At 37.6% G+C, this 19,246-nt stretch overlaps 3 protein-coding genes across 6 annotated transcripts in view; 1 reads left to right on the forward strand and 2 right to left on the reverse strand.

Annotated features, from left to right (window-relative positions):
* Positions 1-19,040, reverse strand: part of LOC131301064 (beta-hexosaminidase 3-like) — a 34,443-nt gene extending 15,403 nt beyond the window's left edge. The window contains exon 1 of one of the 2 annotated variants that reach the window (XM_058327188.1): positions 19,007-19,040. The gene's annotated coding sequence lies outside the window, so the exon portion shown is untranslated. The remainder of the gene's footprint in view (positions 1-19,006) is intronic. The other variant, XM_058327187.1, reaches the window with a different exon arrangement.
* Positions 165-2,792, forward strand: LOC131301066 (sister chromatid cohesion 1 protein 4-like). Its single transcript, XM_058327189.1, has 4 exons — positions 165-1,473; positions 1,656-1,761; positions 2,122-2,251; positions 2,399-2,792. The coding sequence occupies exons 1-4, from the start codon at positions 1,434-1,436 to the stop codon at positions 2,507-2,509; spliced, it is 387 nt and encodes a 128-aa protein (XP_058183172.1). The 5' UTR covers positions 165-1,433; the 3' UTR covers positions 2,510-2,792.
* LOC131301063 (beta-hexosaminidase 3-like) lies at positions 3,892-17,427 on the reverse strand. Of its 3 annotated transcripts, none has more exons than XM_058327185.1 (15): positions 17,301-17,427; positions 16,009-16,348; positions 15,146-15,220; positions 14,253-14,288; positions 14,039-14,150; positions 12,674-12,744; positions 11,898-12,028; positions 11,725-11,790; positions 10,618-10,718; positions 10,476-10,535; positions 7,075-7,108; positions 5,963-6,061; positions 5,830-5,889; positions 4,794-5,044; positions 3,892-4,159 (listed from the first exon to the last, which is right to left on the reverse strand). In XM_058327185.1, exons 2-15 carry the CDS (start codon positions 16,330-16,332, stop codon positions 3,993-3,995), a joined length of 1,587 nt encoding a protein of 528 aa, XP_058183168.1. In that variant the 5' UTR covers positions 16,333-16,348; positions 17,301-17,427; the 3' UTR covers positions 3,892-3,992. The 3 variants fall into 3 exon arrangements, with proteins under 3 accessions (XP_058183168.1, XP_058183166.1, XP_058183167.1); XM_058327183.1 differs by lacking the exon at positions 17,301-17,427 and adding an exon at positions 17,190-17,230; XM_058327184.1 differs by lacking the exon at positions 17,301-17,427 and adding an exon at positions 16,962-16,978.
* Positions 19,041-19,246: the final 206 nt, after the last annotated feature.

Here is a 19,246-nt window from a genome sequence, read left to right on the forward strand (position 1 = left end):
TATTACTTAGATTTTTCTATCTCTCTCCGCTCGTTAAGTTTGTAAAGGAAAGAGTGTTGGTGCAGGCTGTGCAGATGAGGATTGAAAATATGTGTTGGTGATCAAACGAGGATAAGGGTAAATTTGGAATTTAGAGACAGAAATGGAGGAGTGAATGAGGGTGCACATGGATGACAGAACATTGCACGTGCTTGGGCTTTGGTTGGAGAGAAAGGCCATCCTTCCTCGTTCTGACTCTTCTGTTCTTGATACAGCAACTACTCCTCCCTCGATTTCTAATTGAGAATGACCCTGAAATTTGTTGGATCACAGGGCACATGGGAAGAAGAGAATTGCAACGAATGATAGATTTACCTGCAGCAGCAGCAGCACGCGGCCATATGGTTTGCTCGATATCGGAACCGTCAACTGTTTCACCCCACATGCATACCTCTCCCCCAATAACCAATTCTTGTTGCTTGGGGTCTGTGATGTTAGTGAGTGGTTCATATGAATAGAATTCAGGCCAAGAGGTATTCAAATGGTCCAAATACCATTTATCCAAAAGGCTGTCCATGCTCATATACTAGTTTTTGGAGGAGACAATTAACCGACGTGGGACAAATTCCAACAATTTGCAAACTCAAGCGTGCTAGGGAGAAGCAAATTTTATTTTATTGTAATTGTTACCCTTATTCTAAATTATTGTTTTCTCATAGGGAGTTGTTTTATGCTTTGAACTTCATTGTAAGTTTTTGTGATAGTAATAAAATGTGCTTAATTGCGAAAGTAAATTATTCTCTTGCATTTGATCCGAGAAGAGCATACGCTTATGGATTGTAAGGAATTCTCCTAGGCTCTTTTTTTCCTCTTCTTATCTTGTTCTTGTGTTTCAACTTCTGAACTTCTTGTTTTCTGTTAACACCTTAACCATAATATTTCTGAATCCTTAAATGCCTTTTTTGTTTGCTGAATTCTTTCCTCCATAGAAGTTCAAACCCTTGCAACCCATGCAAGGTTTTTTTCCCTTGAATGTTTGCCGCCCCAGAATGTCCCCCATTCCATTGATGAAGCTCTTTGCGTGCCCGAGCCCCAATCTATGCTAACCATTTCTCCTAGCAGTGGCGTGTTTCATAACACCTAAAACCGTGCTATCACTTGCTAGCCATAGATAATTGGAATTTTCTGGAATGCAGGACTCTATTGTATAGTATGGTATCTGGTTCAAAATTTGGGCACCCTGTGTTTTTTAGAATATGTTGATTCCTGATTAGGTAATCAGTCTGCTACTAGCAGCTTCTGCCAAGAATCCAACACTCACATGATGGTTGCATTCTTTGCCTTTCACAGTTCTACAACTGCTATGGGATTATTGTCTTTTATTTGTCAGTAGAAAGTTTTTTCCCCCTCCTTGTGAGGCATGGCTAAAGTCTAAACACACTCTTTTGCATTATATGCAGGATATGGAATATGCAGTAGATTGGCATGATACAGGTGTGTTTACTTGTCTTTTTTTCAATGAAAATATGCTACTTGCATGAAAGTTAGACATGCCGTGTAAATTTCCATGGATTTCAACTGCCTATTGGTTGAAGTATCCAGAAGATCCGTGACTGGGAAGCTTTATCTAGTTGGATTAGCTATGGATCTCTTTTGAGTAAGGTTTTTATGTGCAGGGTTTCTAAATGCTGATGATGAGGACTATGCTGAGGACGAAGAATGTATGCCAAGTGCAGAGCAAACCAGCTTCCTGGAGAACAGCGGATGGTCTTCCCGCAGCAGGTCTGTATTTCTCATGTGGTTCTTTATTCCATGGGGGGATGCAACAGTGTTTACCCTGGGGTTTTTAAATGCTGTTTTTTACTGTCGCAACCTCATTGATTTAGTAAGTGACCATGACATATTTCCGGTCAAATATGTTGTTTCATGTTGGCCAATTCTTAGTATTCGCTGCATGCGCAGCATGACTACAGCGAGGATAAGGGTTTCTTCTCGTTGGTACTGTTGTGACCATCTTCACTGTTATCTACATCTTATCCTTTTTATCGGTTCCTTTTTGTCCGCTCATTGATGTTTGAAATATCATCATTTACCTTCAGGAGTTTTGGTCTGCAGAAGTTTCACCCTCTTTTTTGCTTGCAGGGCGGTTGCCAAGTACCTTCAACTCTTGTTTGAGAAGGAAGCAGAGCATGGAAGGAAGGTTCTTCCCATGGACAACCTGTTGGTAGGAAAAACTCGTAAGGAGGCATCGAGGATGTTTTTTGAAGCATTGGTACGTTTTATACCAATTTTCTAGTTGTGGAAGAACTGAAAGCAGACTCGTTATATTTCGTCTTTAGCATTTGTTTTTGGTTCACTTTATTTAATTATAATAACTCTTCACCAAATTGTTGTTGGTGTTAATATGAACTATTTGCAGGTTCTTAAAACTAGAGATTACATCCATGTAGAGCAGGAAGCTAGCCCCTTTCGGAGACATAAATATAAAGCCTCGAGTAATGCTCATGAAATCGGACTTGTGATCCTTTAGATAGATAAAGACGACACACTCTTGCAAAGAATCATAAGTACTAATTAGCAGAAAGTTCAGTAAGTTATGGGGTTTATTCTTCCTTGTATCAATTCTTTTCTAACGTATCCGCTGTGATGTATCATGTAATTGGTAGTTTTTGCTTAGTCTAGTGGTGGATCCAAGTGCCTCATGTATCCCTATAGCGATCGTATAAAGTGATGTAATATGAACCTTGTTTATGTGTATATAATCTGTCATTTGCAGTTGGGTGCTAATTTTAGCTGTTTAGCTATTCGAATAACCTGTATTTGTTCCATTGCGATCTCGCGCTCTTGTACCCGTGTTACATCCGAAGCATTTAAGGTCTTTTCTCGACGATTGCTGTAAAAAAACGCTTAATTTATTTCCCTTAAGCCTTCTTGTCCCTGTTTTATGGTGCTAAAGTTCACTTGGGCACAAAATAATTTCTTGCTTTACAATTTACCTTTTGCTCCATTTGGCCCACCCCTTTCCGAATCCTTGATCCCAATGCAATCAAATTAAAAATGAAAAGGAAAAAAAAAAAAAGGGCATTAATTAAATAGTAGTCCTAAGTGGGGATAAAAAAGTAACACTGACTGTTCTATGTTTAGTCCTATGTTTTCATCTTTTTACCAGTGAACATGTGTAACGCAATGACTGTTCTCCGAATGTGTCAACCTTGGATACTTTCTGTCAATAGGGTTTGCAATCCTACCCATTTTTGATAATTAATACTCGTCAATGACATGCTAAGAACATTTGTTAATACTGAAAATGTCCTTGGCGGGTATTAATTATCAAAACACGTCATTGACCGTCATTTTCCCATTTTCGAGAAAAGGGAAAACTTCATAGATACCAAATAATATAGTCCAACCAAACACACAACCGTACAAAACGACCCAACAATACAAAACGTACAAACAACCCAGCAAACTACTCCGTAAACAATGACCCAATCGAAAATGAGCAATACAAGACCAATCAAAAACCCCATCAAGGTTCCACACACGCGAGCATCATGCGGTGAAATGGTTACTTGTAAGATGATGCATCTTATAAGTAATTTTTATTCATGCTGTGAAATGCACAATCAACCACCAGTTCATTAGACAAGCTGCTTAATTTGCCTTTTTCATTAAGGAGCTTGTCGTTTTGCGTTGTTATTACTATTGTTTTCTAAACCGGTCATTTTGCTTAAGTCATATTCTGGGTTTTTTTTTACGCATCTAGTTTTAATCTTTCTGTTTTTTTTCCCCTTATGGGACGGGATCATGACTCTTGTTATATAAACACATTAACATTTAATTTCTCAGAAGAAAACCCAATGGTCTTGCTGAATGCTGAGGCAGAGATGACAAACATTGGAGCCTATAGGAGATCGGACAAGGTCAATCATTCTTTCATATATGAAGAAAAATTATCCAAAGACAACATCGAAATTTCCCAATCAAATTAGAATGGGTATCCGGTTGGTTTTTTATTGCATGTTGCAGGAACCTGGCTCCCGTGGGGCACCTCGACCGGGTGCGGCCAATGGGGCAGCAGCTACTCCTCTCTGATTCAACAAACACCTGAAGTGTGCTAACCTTCCAGTGACTTGCCTAGGATCCTTGGCTAGCTTGTCATAAGGTGTCCACAGCCTCTCTTCATCCATGAGGAGCCAAAACAGAAATGAGGGCAAATTATCAGTCTAAACTCTAAACATCATAAAGAAAATAAAATTTTGAGCGGATAATCATGCCATATTGTTTTTCTATTTTCAAAAGTTGCGCCATTAACCAGATTAAAAAATAAAGCAATTCTGTTCATTAAGTTTTTATTTGATTTCTTTTGCCCTAATCAAAAGAACAAATCCAATTAGGGTGGAAAATTAGTTGGGCATAAGTTTTTGTCCGCTTGATGATACATCATTTGAATATGGACAAGGTGACGTATAAGATATTGATCTTAAAAACGACCAAAGGTTGAGGACCCGCTAGTTTGACGGGACTAATAATGAAGCAATACATTGATCGATGGGATAGACTAGGTGATAAAAGTCATTGGATTAATGACACCACACCTTCCATGGTATTGTAAGTGGGATTAATGGTACCCCACCCTTCATGGTATTTTATGTTTCATCCAGGCCAAAATAATTTAACGTAAAACCGAATATGGGTCACCTTGCATATATAACCCAATTTGGCACTCATATTCGGTCAAACAAATGGACCCTGAGATTTGTTGGATCACAGGGCACATGGGAAGAATGCAATTGCAACAAATGATTGATTACCTGCAGCAGCAGCAGCACGCGGCCATATGGTTTGCTCGATATCGGAACTGTCAACTGTTTCACCCCACATGCATACCTCTCCCCCAATAACCAATTCTTGTTGCTTGGGGTTTGTGATGTTAGTGAGTGGTTCATTTGAATAGAATTCAGACCATGAGGTATCCAAGTGGTCCAAATACCATTTATCTTGGTTGCTTACAATGCACCTCAACCCTGCTGCAACCACTCGCTTCGCAACACCACCCCCGAGCCTGCACCACCGCCGCCGCCGCCACCACCACCAACAACAAAACAAAACACAACACAGCTTAAGCATATCACCATGCACAATAAAATGAAAAACCAGCCTCATGCACTTCAACCCAAGTTTACCTTGACTACTTAGTTTCTATTCTTTCTAATAAAAAAGCTAGAAAACAGCAACAAGCTCAGGATAGCTTTCACTAGCAAGTTTAAAACTAATTTAATACCCATTTTGGTTTCTGTGTGTCCAAGTGGAATCACTGTATAGGGTGAACACCGGCACTATGACCATCATCAGAATTCACAGACAACAATAGGAACCATAATTGGGCAACTCAAAATTAATTTTTTTTCCAGTCAAAAGTTTCCCTTGCTGATTGCTTCTTGTGATGCGATTGGCAAACACTAAAACTCGTTAAAAGGAAATGAGAAGACAAGCACAGCCACTTGCAAATTCCCAAGCCAAAAGCAGCTGTTGTCTCACCTTTATCACTCCTATGAACAACATGCCCCGTTCTAAACATACTTTCTCAAGTCCACATTGGTTAATTACTAAAAGCGAAATGAGTTAAGGCAATTTTTATCTTTATTTGAACCTAAATCAAGAACACACAGATTTTTTAATTTATATATCAGCCAAAGAAAACTAAAAAGGTGCTGCAATTAATGCACTTTATAGATTTGTATCGTCAGAGAAGTAGGAAAGCCAACTATTAAGTCCAACCCTTATTCTGAATGCAACCGCATAGTTTGACAACAATAATTAGATGGCATAAGTATCTTGAAGGCATACCAGTTGTGCACCACAGTTTTTTGGTTTAACTTATTGCCAAAGTTGTTGAAGGTCTCTTCCCTGCAATTTTATCATGATTATTACACGTGAAACACAAACGGAATACAAAATGCTCAAGCATAAAATTCTGTACCAGTTAACACATTCGTATCCATGTGATAATGCTATTTTCTGAGCTCGTAGGACAAAGTATTCATAGGCTTGGGATGCATTCATTCCTTGCTTCTTCAACCTGAAAATGAGAGTATCAATTTTGTGGATATGTGAAAATAGCTTTCGAGTAATCCTCATGGAAACAATTTTCCCAGCTAAATTTCACAACCAAAGTTGTGAAAACAGGATACATGTGTAGCATTTCCCAATTTTATGTCTCGTACAGGGATATACATCATAAGATACATTACCAATAGTAAATATAAGTTGAAAAAACAGTTACAGCTCTTGTATTATAAAAATTCAGTTGGGTTGCAATTTAAAATTTCCGAATCTTTGATCCCAACGAGGCCATGACCACCCATCTATGTGACTAGAGCCTTTAGCAGCTAACTCTTTATTCTTGTAATTTTACGGGATTGTATTACTATCATGGTTGTCTGACTAGATCTCTCAATGCTGTAGACAAATCTACAAGCTGAAATGAATATTTGTGTCCTTTTCATGTAAGTCAATATTGGAGAGATGGCAAACTTCCATTGAATTACTTTGTGATTTTCGGAGTAAGATTAAGGGAATATGAATGGATGCATTGGTTCTTCGATTTTATTCTGCATTGCATGTAGACTGCAACACTGCATCTCCTCTGGAAGCTTTTTTGAATAAAATTTAGCCATAGTAATAATACCAAACAGTATAACAAAAGCAACAGAGATTGTCCTGGAAAAAAGAAGAAGAGTTCACTAATTGGACCAACCCATAGGGCAACCCCTGGGCGACAAGCAAACCACCGCTCCGACCTCCAGGTACGTCAGGGTACCGCCCTGGGGAGGAGTTGAACCTTGCCCAACTCTAGTCAAAGGCCTTCCCCTTCCTCTGGGGCAACCCCAAGGGTGGTTAGAAGAGTTCCAAGATATCAAGAGAATAAATCAAAGTTGTTGAAAGAAAACCGATATAAAATTATGCTAGCATGTGATCGTTCTACATAAACATATGAATTCTCATCAAGGAATTTGCAGACGACATGCATTGATTATAAATAGACAATTCTAATTAACAATGCAGAGAACACTAAGATTTTGCGATCGTTACCAGTTCCTCACATGAGGAGTTGTTACCCAGCAACCTGAAATTAATAGTTCAAATTTATGTTTCAGTTAGTGTCATCATTAAAATTACCCAGTGCTATCTGATAATGCTTAAGATGAACAGCCATTCAAGTCAAAGATTTTTTTCAATGCACTCATCTTGACGCAGAAACAAAATACGTAAATAGCAAAATAGAAGAGAGAACATATACTGCTGTGACACATTAATCATCTAAAATTTGTAAACATTGACATGCTTGAACGTTTACACATGTTGAACAGAATGCACCCTTCTACAACGATGCATATTCTATAAGCTATAGTTTCACTCGTTAATGGTTCAGGTGACAATAATGACCGAGTAGAATTTCTCCCAATTGATGTGTCATCCACTCATATGACTGAAGCTTACATGGTCATATAGGTCTAGAAAAAAGAACAGTCGCCTATCTAGTGGTGAGCCCAAAATTAATACAGAGTTAGAAGGCTTTGCTTAAGGCTGGTGATAGTTGCTTTCCAGTGCATGGAATGTCGGCAAAACAAAGGGTTACTAGGGGTTTATAAGGACCAGCATATAAGCAGGGTACTGAACCTGCAAATACAAGGATTGAGCCCCCTTTGGCTGGTCTGGTACAATGAACTGTACCAGCAAACAATGACATGGGCTGGTTTAGGGTTATGTTATGTTCTACGATTGTCAGGTTTAAGAAAGTATGGCATCAAATAGAGATATAGGTTCAAAGTAGGGAAATAAAGCCTAGGTTAATCTAGTTGAGCAGTAAAATGCTTGAAATTGCAAGAGAAAATGAAACTCCAGGCGTCACACCTCGATTTCAAAGGTGTCATACCTAGGGTCAGAGTTGGATCAGAGTTTCAGACAATCCACCACAGCTTCAACAGCTCTAGAAATGTTCTAAACATGTTCTCTGCTAGAAGCAGCCCATCACTATATAAGCTTTAACGAATTCCTCATAGGAGACTGAACTCCTAGAAACTATACTTCTAAAGACCATATAAACCCAAACAAGAAGGGTCCACTCATACATTATAAAGACTTAAAGAGGAAGTGTTTTTGGCAGATGAGTTTGCCTCAAGATTCTTCTTGGACTATCTGTAAGCTTTTTAAACTTAGAGAGGTAGTGCAGCCCCTAACGGGAACACTAATTTCCTTTGGCTGGATTACTGGCATGATGCAGGTCCTCTCTACAAAGTGTTTGGTGAAGATATAGTTAGCAATGTTGGAAGCTCCCTTCTGGCCAAAGTTTCATCCACAATTCCAAATGGGGGTTGGCACTGGCCCATGCAGAGCAGGACAATCATGCAAATTATGAGGAGTACATCTTCAACTCTTAGACCTAATATAGCTGTGGAAAATTCTGTGACTTGGCTGCCTGCCCCTAATGGTATTTTCTCAGTAAAAATTGCTTGGGAAGCCCTCAAGAATCCTCCCCCTAAAGTTCCATGGGCTCATATTGTATGGATTAAGCAAGGTATTCCTAGATGGGCTTTAATCGCGTGGCTTGTTTATTGAGGTAGGTTCTCTACAAAGGATAGGCTTCTCTCATGGGGGATGAGGGTGGACCCTCAATGTGTTCTATGTCGTAGTGTGAATGAGTCCCACATGCATCTAGGCCTGTCAATGGACCGGATCTAATCCGGATCCGATCCGAAAAATCCGATCCGGATCCGGATCCGATAAAGTCGATCCGATAATCCGAATCCAGTAATTCAATACGGATCCGGATCAGATCCGATTAAATCCGTTATCAATCCGAATCCGAACTTTATTTTTTAAATTTTTTAAATTTTTTTTAAAAAAATATTAATTTTTTTTTTTTTGAAAAAAAAAATGTTTAAGAAGTTGTATTTTTATTTTTTTCGGAAAATATTTTTTTTTGAAAATTTTTTTTTTATTTTTTTGAAAAATATTTATTTTTTTGCTAAAATTTTTGAAGTAAAAAAAGTTTCCGGATCGGTTCCGGATTTTTCGGATTCGGATCCAGATTACCACTATCGGATTTGAGTCTTATCGGATCCAGATCGGATTGGGTCTTATCGGATCCGGATCCCGATCCGGATCTGTCGGATTCGGATTGGATCCGGTCCATTGACAGGCCTACATGCATCTCTTTTTTAACTGTTCATTCTCAGCTTGTATCTGGGGCAGAATCCTCCATTTGTTTGGCATGACCAGATGTCCAGGGGAGTGGGAGCATGAAACTAACTGGGTTGTTCAACACCTTAAGAAGAAAGGGTTCTCATTTGCTTTCTATGAGCTAGCTATGGCTGGGACAGGGTATTACATTTGGAAGGCTAGGAATGACTCAGTTTTTTGGTAACAAACAATACATTCTGGATACCATTTTTGAGCAAATTGTAAAGGACGTGCGGGATAGAGTGTTCTCTTGGAGAAATTGTAGACGTAGCACTGTTAATAGAGTCTTATGTAGAGCTTGGAACATATCGGAGAAAGTTTTGTAGCTAGCAGTAGTTAGGCCAGTTCCTTGGTGTATATTGTTTCCTGTTCTTTTTGTTTCCAGTTTTTCTGGACAGTTTGCTGGGGTATGCCCCTTATTTCCTTTGCATTTTGGTTTTTTTTTGGTAATAAAATCCCTCTTTTACCTATAAAAAAAAAAAAAAAAAACCCCGAACAAGAACCCTTACCAATAAAACATTGATATAACTTGACCCATATGATCCATGGGCGATCCTCAGAAAAATTCGGAGCCTACCAAAACCCCCTTAAGTAAACTTCAATTTAAATATACCTAAACTCTCTGCTGCATATAGAAACTAAAACTACATATAACAAGTTTCCTATTGCCAATAAACTCGCCTACAGAAGGTCACAAATGGGTCCCATCCTGATAGCACTCTTTGATTTCTGCCATCTATTTATGTCTAGATTTTCTCGAACTATGCATGGCTGGCATTGGTAGTATTTAAGCAATGTGATTCGTTACTCTATGTTGAGTTGCACTAATAGCTTTAAATCTTATTCTAGAAACTCCCAGCACCCATATCAGCAGCACCAGTAATGTGTATTAGCCTTTTCGATGTCATGCACTTGTAAAGCAAAGTCCTGCATTTCCTGGGAAGTATGTAAGTGTTAGGCTACCCTCACTACCGAGTTTGTGGTTGAGTTCTACCCAAGACCATATAACATGGTATTAGAGTTAGGAACCAAGGATGGTCTTGTGAGTGTCTCTGGCCTGCATGCAGCAAGTCCTGCCGAGTAATCATGCGGCGAGTGAGGAAGTGTGTGAAGTGATGTCTCTACCAAAGTAATATGAATTGTATAAGCATGAAGGCACCCTCAAGATCGTGCAACAGCATTCTATGTAAAACAATAATAGATTTTATAGTCCTTCAAAACATGTATAGTATTTAAAACATTAAACTCACTGGTATTAACTTCATCTCCGCCCAAGTGGACAAATTTAAATTTGAAGACCTTACTGAAATCTGAAACATGAGAAGCGTGAAGATTGTTGATTATTTTGTTAATCCAAATTTGAAAAAAAAAATCGTAAGCGAATAGTAATACCTGAAAGAATCCCATCTATTACTTGGAAGGTAAATTCATTGCTGACATCAAGTGGCTGCTGACAATCCTTTGATGGCCAAAGGGTAGGATAATCGGCCCCCCTACAGATTGAAAGTAATATAGCCACCTGTATTAAATATAAGACAAAGATAGTGGACTTTGCCGAAGAATACAAGGAAATGAGAAATTGCCTGTTGGAACTCATACCCATTTAAGATTCCAATTGTCTAGATGAAAAAGCTATGCCTGGCCTTCTTTAATATATGCTTAATGTGCTTTAATTAAAACCCCCAAGCAGTAAAAACCATCAACAAGGTGTCACTAACAGGTCCTACCCCCAATTTTCAACATGATAGACATCTGTAATCAGTTTTCATGGTCCTATGAATTTCATCGCATAAACTCTTAGGGTAACAAACCTTTTCCAAGAGTATGTAAACCATTTTCTAAGCTCATCCGGCAGACCAAAAAAAGAAATGTTATCATCTGACAAGAAATTTAACTTTTTGAAAGATTTTTTGGGAAACAAAAGTAAAACAGAACAAATCTTGGTAGCAACATATCTGAGGTTCTTTCCCAAGTGCTTAGCACAAGTAGATACCTTCACAGTTTGAGAAGCCACATAAATACAATAAATAAGCAAGGATTATGTGCAATGAGCATGTCAAAAAGGATAGATTTTTTTCCCTCTTTGCCGATAATCATGAAGAAAACTTCAATTTTCATACATATCATCATGGCCTTCTATATCACATACAAAGCTTATTAAGAAGCTTATCGATTTTTTTATTAGCGTCCCATTGGTTTTTAACGAATAAGAGTACAGCAGAAAAAAATAATAGCCCACAAACATCAATTTCATATGAAGTATACAGCATGCAAAAAGAAAGTTACTAACAACAAAAAAACTGAAAACAGACAAATAACAAAGAGAAAACAAACAAACAAAAGATAAAGAAAGATTTGCAAGGTAATCTCTTTGTAAAAATGATGCCACCAACATCAAAAGTCTAATATAGGTTTTGGTCAATCTTGGACAGGTGTTTCCTTTAATAGCAGAGTGAAAATACGTCGAATAAATGATGAGAATAGTATCGATCAAATTACCAGGATTGAGCATGTCCTGGGACGTCAATTTCAGCCAATACATTAATCCCTCGTCTCTGAGCATAACTGCAGAGAAGAAAATTTATCAGAGGAAAGATCAGGTATGACCTTAGAAGCACAAGTTAGGGATCATATATCCATTTAGCCTGCAAAAGAAGGTGGAAATCACTTGCCTCACAACCTCAGCAGCATCAGCCATTGTATATCTTTCTGAAATAGAATAAGCTCCATTCCATAGTTTGGGATATGAAGGTATCTCCAGGGGAAAAGATTGTGAATCCACAATGTGCCAATGTAGTACATTCTGCATAAAATCAATTAGGAATTACCGAAATTAGTCGACTGAGCAAACTTAGAATGTTTTAGGTACTTGAAATTCATGCGCACCACTTGCAGGGAACTAAATGTCAACTCAACCTAGATAATACCCATATGGAACCACCTTAACAAACAGGATTATGCTTAGCTGGTATTTTTTGATTGACTTAATTCACTTAAAAGGTGCCAAACAGGGCACAAACTCTGTGCACAGGAAGTATGCAAAAGAGGATTAAAACAGATCCTCATTATTCATCTATATAGCAAAGTCTGCCAATGAAAGAGAAGATACCCAAAAATACCAGTAACACACTGGCAAAACATAAGCATATTGTGAAACTGAGTTGGGATCCGACTTCCTTAATCAAAGAATCTCAGTCTATAGTTTGCCTCTTTACTACATCAACATAAGTTGCCACAACTCAAATAGAATGCCAAGATTTTGTCTGTTTCCATTAGCACAAGCACTGTTAGGTGCTACGTGCCAGAAATGCCCCAAAACTGTCGCATCGACAAAATTAATACAAAACATGTGTTGAACTGTTGAAGTTAGCAAGTTCTGACTACAAGTTTTCTGATAATTAAAACTGCTAGCAAATTAAACAGCTCACATTTAGTGTCCCTTACATACCAATTTTGCGTATGACATAGAATCAACAACTTTCTTTATCATTGGAAGTGGCTGGTAGTGTCGAGCTGTATCTGCACCATTCCCACTCACAAGTTAGAACGATCAATTTGCATGTTTGAGAAGATTCTCTTCCCTACTACTAAAGAAAATGAATATTCTTCCAATCTCAATAATCGCCACAGTTATTCATAGCCATTTCTGCATTTGGGACACATCATACATAGGATCAGTACCTCATATCAATATCTGACCAAAGTAATAGCTTAAAGCTTTTGGTAAGCTAGTAATATATAGAGAAGACATCTTCCAGAAGAAAAAGGAAACTGTACATGTTAAATAAAAGGAAAAATACTTCTCCTAAACCAAACCAAACCTAACCTAACCTAAATTTAAGTATCAAAATAAAATGATTCACGTAATATTAGACTAGTGATAGAGAAGCACAATCAGGTACAGTGAGTAGATAGCAGACAGAATTGAGGCCACAGCCAATGCAAATGCAAGAAAGGAGTTAAGGTCAATGAGTGCAGAATAACTACAAATCCTTGTGTGTTCGTCTAGAGAAGTCATTCAACCACCTAATTGTTCAAGTTAAATACTCACTCCGTCCCATTTTCTCGGCCCATGGTTCCATTTTTCTGCTGTCCCAAAATGTACGTCCATGTTGACTTTTCAATACATTTCTTATTTTGCCCATTCTTTTTAAGTAACAATCAACATTGAAACACTCTTTTGACTTCATATAAGATGTCAAATCAAGGGTATTTGGGGGAATTGAATAATTTTTAACTTGTAATGATGACGTTCCTTAAAGAGTTGAATTCCCCCAAAAGCCCAAACATAGTGGGACAGAGGGAGTATTTAATAGCAGTTACGAGACGTATGATAATTTGTTGTTGAGATAAGCTGAACATGTAGATTGAATGTGTCTACACAATATTTTCGAATCAGTAAAAATTCAATTAGGACATAGCCTCAAGTGATCAGTTGCAAGCAGGTAAATATCGTTACAGGTAAATCACAGGCCCCGTGCACTGGTTCACTGCTAGTTTGCAATTGAGCTGAACAAGACGTTGAGCAACCCTTGAGGCAAAAGAAAATTCATAAAAACAAGTTTGTCCTATTCCTCAACAGCTATAAAGTCCATACATTTGAATCAAGAAGTGACCATACTAACATCAAAGGAAAACTATATAATTGAGATTCAGTCCAAAAAACATTAACATATCAAAAACACCCACTCGAAAATTATTTTGCATCAAAGACCCACTGACTTCAGTCTAATCCAGGAAACCCCGTACAAAGGAATCTATTTAATACTTCAATTGATACTCAACATGTGATAAGAGGAATACAAGAGAGTACCAATTAAGAGCCCTCGATAAGAGAACCTTGGCTGATCACTAATGTCCCATGGGGCTTGACGTACTTCAATCAGCCTGGTAGTGAAGTTAAAATGGCAAACTTGGCTGAATGTCTGCAAGATTTATCGTCACACATTTTAAGATGTAAACATCTCTTTCACAACTTCAAATATCTGCAGCTTTTATGAGGTATCATATGAGACAAAACATAAAACCTGCAGCCCATGCAGAGCCCCATAAACTGTTTGTGCCTGCAATATAGAGTTGTGGTAATGAGTAAACCAGAGAAAATGAAATAACTGAAAGCTGCAGATGTAAATTTGATAAATCTTGATGTCACAACAGATGGGCATTTTAATGACCTTTCAATCACGTAAAGATGCCAAAACACATTGAGGGGAATGCTGATGTTACTATCATTTTGACATCTTGTTTATATCTTTCACCTTGTAAATACCATTTTATCCTCAAAATTAGAAGGCTACTATGAAAAATGTGATGTGTCCCATTACCTTGGACAGGATTTGTAGTTCCTTGCTGATAATACCAAACAATTAGGAGGAAAGACGCCTCTGGAAATCAGCTTACCTATGATTCTTTAGCTCAAATCCTACAGATTAATTTGGGTTGGTTTTCCGAAAAACATGAGCTGATAATGTTCGCCTTTAACCACTTTAGTGGGCCAAGGCTTAGAGTTCCTTGTGCTTTGAGGTTCTGAAATAAGGAAGTGAGGCCTCGTGGCCTTAAGTTGCTATTTCAGAAGAAACAAAACAATTAAATATCTCACTATTAGGTACTTGATAGTTTAGCAAACTATGGTTCTCAAAACTACCTTTGACAATCTTTTTTCATCATTATTATAAAAGCTCTACATCATTCCCATCAAATTCACTGAATCTTTGACCTTAAGAAATTACAAGCAAAATGACATATTTAATCGAAAGGATATTTGTACGGAATTCAATAACTCCATATCGTGATAACAAGCTTCGCAGCATGATAATCGATAATGATGATTGCAAAATAGACAAAATTATCGAGAGTAGATGCTTAACGGACTATGTCCTGCACAAACTTAAAATGGAACATAAACTATAATCATAACCACCTCAAGATGTGCATAAACTGGATCTCCACTTGAAGCGACAGATAACTTGTATGACTCATCAATCCCGTATTGTAACTGCAAACATGGATTAACTTTCAGTAAAGAGTTGTGTTTTCGTAGACTAACCAACTTAGATATGGCGCGGTAGGGAAAATGACTATCCTACAGAAGATACTCTTTTTGCTGTAACAATATGGAGTTTTTTACTTCTTCCATATCTGCATGGGCCATATTTCCCAAAAAATTTCATCAAAAGTTGTGTTATTGCTACTAACATAAATTCACAAGGGATAATTCAGCAAAACAAAACACAACTACCCATGTTGTTGTTCAGGTGAGCAATAATAGTAAACCACAACTACCATACTAAGCAATTACTTCAATTGCTACATTACTACAAAACATCTTACAAAACAGAAAGAAGCATATTGCTCAGAGTCATAGAGAAGATTAAAAGTTCAAAAAAATTGTGGCTTGTGGGCGGTTGCAGGTATCGGAGTTTGCCCTGCATATGAGTCCAAAGTGGCCCTACTTTAGAGGGTGTCTCTTGGCACCAAAAAGATTCATATAAGCAACCCCTGTGATGCATACAATTGCAAATGGAGGAGGCAGCAAGAAGCGTTTTTGCCCCCAATGACAAAGTTCACAGATTCCTTTTACTTTTCCTAGTTTTTGGGCTTGGGTCCTTCGATTATAAAGATGCAGCCACTAAAGCACTGCAATATTCATTAAGGCCATCACCCATATAGAATTCATATTAACCACTAAGAATGATCACTAGACATACAAGAAACAACTGCAAATCCTTAACAATATAATGGAGGTGGAAAACTGTTACAAAGCATAATCCATGACAACATCACCTCATCATTGGCTGAGGAAATGAGCACATTAATTCCCTGAAGCACAAGAGACTGCTGAAAATGGGAAATGTTACCATCGGCAACATGAGGGGCATTGATGACATAAAGTAATCTGGAAAACCCATCCTTCAATATACCGGAAGCATCAGGATACTTGCTTCCTTCAGTTCTTAGCTCAAAGTCCTTACTCATGTATAAAACTTTATGCCCATAGCTCACTGATTGTGGCATCGGCCATATGTTTAGGCGGTCAACATCTACAGCAGACGCCACTAACTGGAAAACAAGGCCAAGAAAAAGGATTCCGATCACCAGCTTCACCATCACAGAATTTAAACCCCTGGCATGAAAAATGGGAGGAGAATTAAGGCACCCAGAATGTAAGTGTGTGTACGTAGAAACATGTATGTATATATCTATTCATGTACTCCCTCCGTCCCATGTTGTTTTTTCCCCTTTTAAACTACGTGTTGTTAATCGGACTAAAAAAATAAAGCACGAGAAGCGTAAATCTTGACTTTTTTACGCAGTCTAAAGATCTCAATTAGTTGTTTTGATTGGAACATAAAACGTTTTAAAAAACTATGAAATTGTGTACTGCTCTATTCTTTTATTCTACTGCAGCCTACTTCACACCAAGCCTACCATCCTTGTTTATTGGTTAGTGCCAGCTCTCCCCGCGAAGAGAGTCTTTGTTGGTTGAGTTGAGTTGAGTTACGGTAGTTCAATCTCTAATGGAAGGACCAATGGAAGGACCACCTAACGGTGGCTGAACAAATCACTTGTGCCGGCAAAAGAAAATCAAATGTGCGGCGACTGTTGTCCGAGGCTGGTGGGCGGAAACGGATTATACTAATTAATTAATAACAAACACTTAGAGTTCTTCATGTATTTTATATACTAATTAAATAACTAACACTTAAAATTTTTATGTTCAACAAACAACAACTAACATTTAGAGCAATTGTAACTCTTGGGGCCGCAGGTTTCAATCCCACGGACGTCAAACATTCTAAACTTTTGGGCCGCCCGTCGGGGAATTAGTCGAGGTGTGCGCAAGCTAGTCAGTCTCCGATGATTTAAAAAAAAAAACATTGAGAACAATTGTAAAAGACAATGCGCGATGAAAAAATCAAATGACTGAAAAGAAGGATAAACACAAAAACAGAGGAAGCACGTACGACATAGAGCATCTGTATATGCATATAGATATAGATATATAGACATAGACATAGATATTTAATGATCAAGTGATTGGAGAGTGTCGAAAAGACTGGAATTCTTCAACGTACCTGAAATTTGCGCACACAGAGAGAGAGAGAGAGAGAGAGAGAGAGAGAGAATGAGTGAGTGTGTGCAGAGAGAGATAGAGAGAGAGAGAGTGGAAAAAACACGAGAAACTGTCGGAATTTTGTAAATGGAGTGGAAGCCGCTAATGCCACCGACGGTTTTTTATTGTGCCACCCAGAATTGTTTACTCTGGCAATGTTAATTTTTTGATGTAATACAATATTTTTGTAAATTAACAAACCCTAAACCCCAAATTCGAGTAAGGGTTTGTTAATTTGGTATACATCAGCGGGGTTTGTTAATTTGAGTAAGGGTTTGTTAATTTTTTTTTGACATTAGCGGGTGGGTTGGCGGGGTATTAGTAATAAAGGGTCCAGAAGTTGTTCATAGTCCTAAATCCCAAATTCGCCTTCCGTGGGGTTCGAACCTCCGCCTCAATTGTTGGTTCTCCCTTGCTTGCGTCATTGAGGTGCCAGGAAAAGAAAATGAGAAATTTTTCAGTGCCGAGTGGATACCACGTCACCCGATTGACGTGGTGCTAGAGCGGGCACATTCGAGCCGTCCAAAAATGTATTGGACGGCCTAAATTGAAACACACTCTCTCCTCTCACCCCCACACTCTTTCTCCTTTTTCTCTTTCCAAATTCGAGCCGTCCAAAATCGAAAATTGACAACCCGGATACACCGAGCAGGCACCATGTGGTACCCGCTCGGCACTGAAAAATTTCTCTGAGTAATAGGAATGTGTATTTTCTTATAAAAAAATTTACTTTCTAAAAAAAAAGAATGCGTATTTTCATTGGAATAGTAATTTTCGCATTCCATTTTTCTTATAAATGCAATTCAAAAGTTGTTATTTAGTGCTTAAAATTACACGCAATAAAGGCACTATAAGACCAAATTTGGATAGCATTTATGAAAATATAGAGTGCAAAAGTCATTTTATATTTTCATGTACTCCTTGGTCCCAATTTATTTGCCCATTTTGAAAATCCAACTACCAAATTTGGATATCATTTATGAAAATATTGAATGCAAAAGTCATTTTCTATTTTCATGTACTCCGTGTCCCAATTTATTTGCCCATTTTAAAAATCCAACTTAATATGGAAATACAGTTATTATACTTTATAGTTTTGAACTTTACAACAAAAGGCCCTTCCATTCGAATTAGGCAAGTCATTTAATTCTTGAGAGAATGGTGAAAGAGAAAATTCATAGAAAATTGTATTTTAATTTTCTAAAATGGACAAATGATTACAGATAAAAAAAAAATGGACAAATGATTTGGGACATGAAAAAATTTAAAAGGGAACAAACGAAATGGGACGAAGGGAGTGTTAGTTAGCAAGATAGTTTTTTTTACTAGCCAGCGAAAGTCAACATTATTAGTTGTAATTAGTGAAGTTTGAACCTTTGACAAATGCATAGAAATATATGATGCCTTCTACTTAACTGCCACTGCTCCACTTGCAGTTGGCAAGAAAGTTGGGAAAGTCTTTAAAATACTTTCCTTAAAAATTATGAATTTAAAGGAGATTTGGTTTTACAACTGTACCTTGTATATATAATTATAAAGCAAGAGAAACGATTTAGAAATGAATTTAAAAATTAGAGAGAATTGCCACTGTGAAGCTCATCGGATATTCGGAAGCAAGAGTAGTAAAAAGCGACTCTGAAACTCGACTTTGTTCGCACAATCCGCATAGTTCGCACAATCTGCACAAACCCTTATAAGTTTTCTCTCTTAGGCCCCGTTCCAGAAACCTTCTTAAAAAATAAGCAGCTTATTTCACATTTTCAAACTATAAAATAATATAAATAAAAAATAATTTTTTAATTTTTTTTGCACCGTATAAAAGATCTTGATAGGATCTATCAAACAAGATTCATATTGGTAGGAAAATTATTTACGTAAACACATTATTTTTTAACTTGAAATTGCCTT

The sequence above is a fragment of the Rhododendron vialii genome, chromosome 9a, assembly GCF_030253575.1.
Source record: "Rhododendron vialii isolate Sample 1 chromosome 9a, ASM3025357v1".
Taxonomy (NCBI): domain Eukaryota; kingdom Viridiplantae; phylum Streptophyta; class Magnoliopsida; order Ericales; family Ericaceae; genus Rhododendron; species Rhododendron vialii.

Excerpts from the sequence above, each read along its gene's own strand:
- LOC131301063 (XM_058327183.1), bottom strand. Across the intron at positions 14,289-15,145 it reads CAGTTTATGCACATCTTGAG|GCACAAACAGTTTATGGGGC; the intron begins GTGGTTATGATT and ends TCTATATTGCAG. Across the intron at positions 7,109-10,475 it reads CGGAGATGAAGTTAATACCA|GTTGCTGGGTAACAACTCCT; the intron begins GTGAGTTTAATG and ends TATTAATTTCAG.
- LOC131301066 (XM_058327189.1), top strand. The coding sequence starts at position 1,434 with ATGCAGGATATGGAATATGCAGTAGATTGGCATGATACAG. Across the intron at positions 1,474-1,655 it reads AGTAGATTGGCATGATACAG|GGTTTCTAAATGCTGATGAT; the intron begins GTGTGTTTACTT and ends TTTTATGTGCAG. Across the intron at positions 1,762-2,121 it reads GGATGGTCTTCCCGCAGCAG|GGCGGTTGCCAAGTACCTTC; the intron begins GTCTGTATTTCT and ends TTTTGCTTGCAG.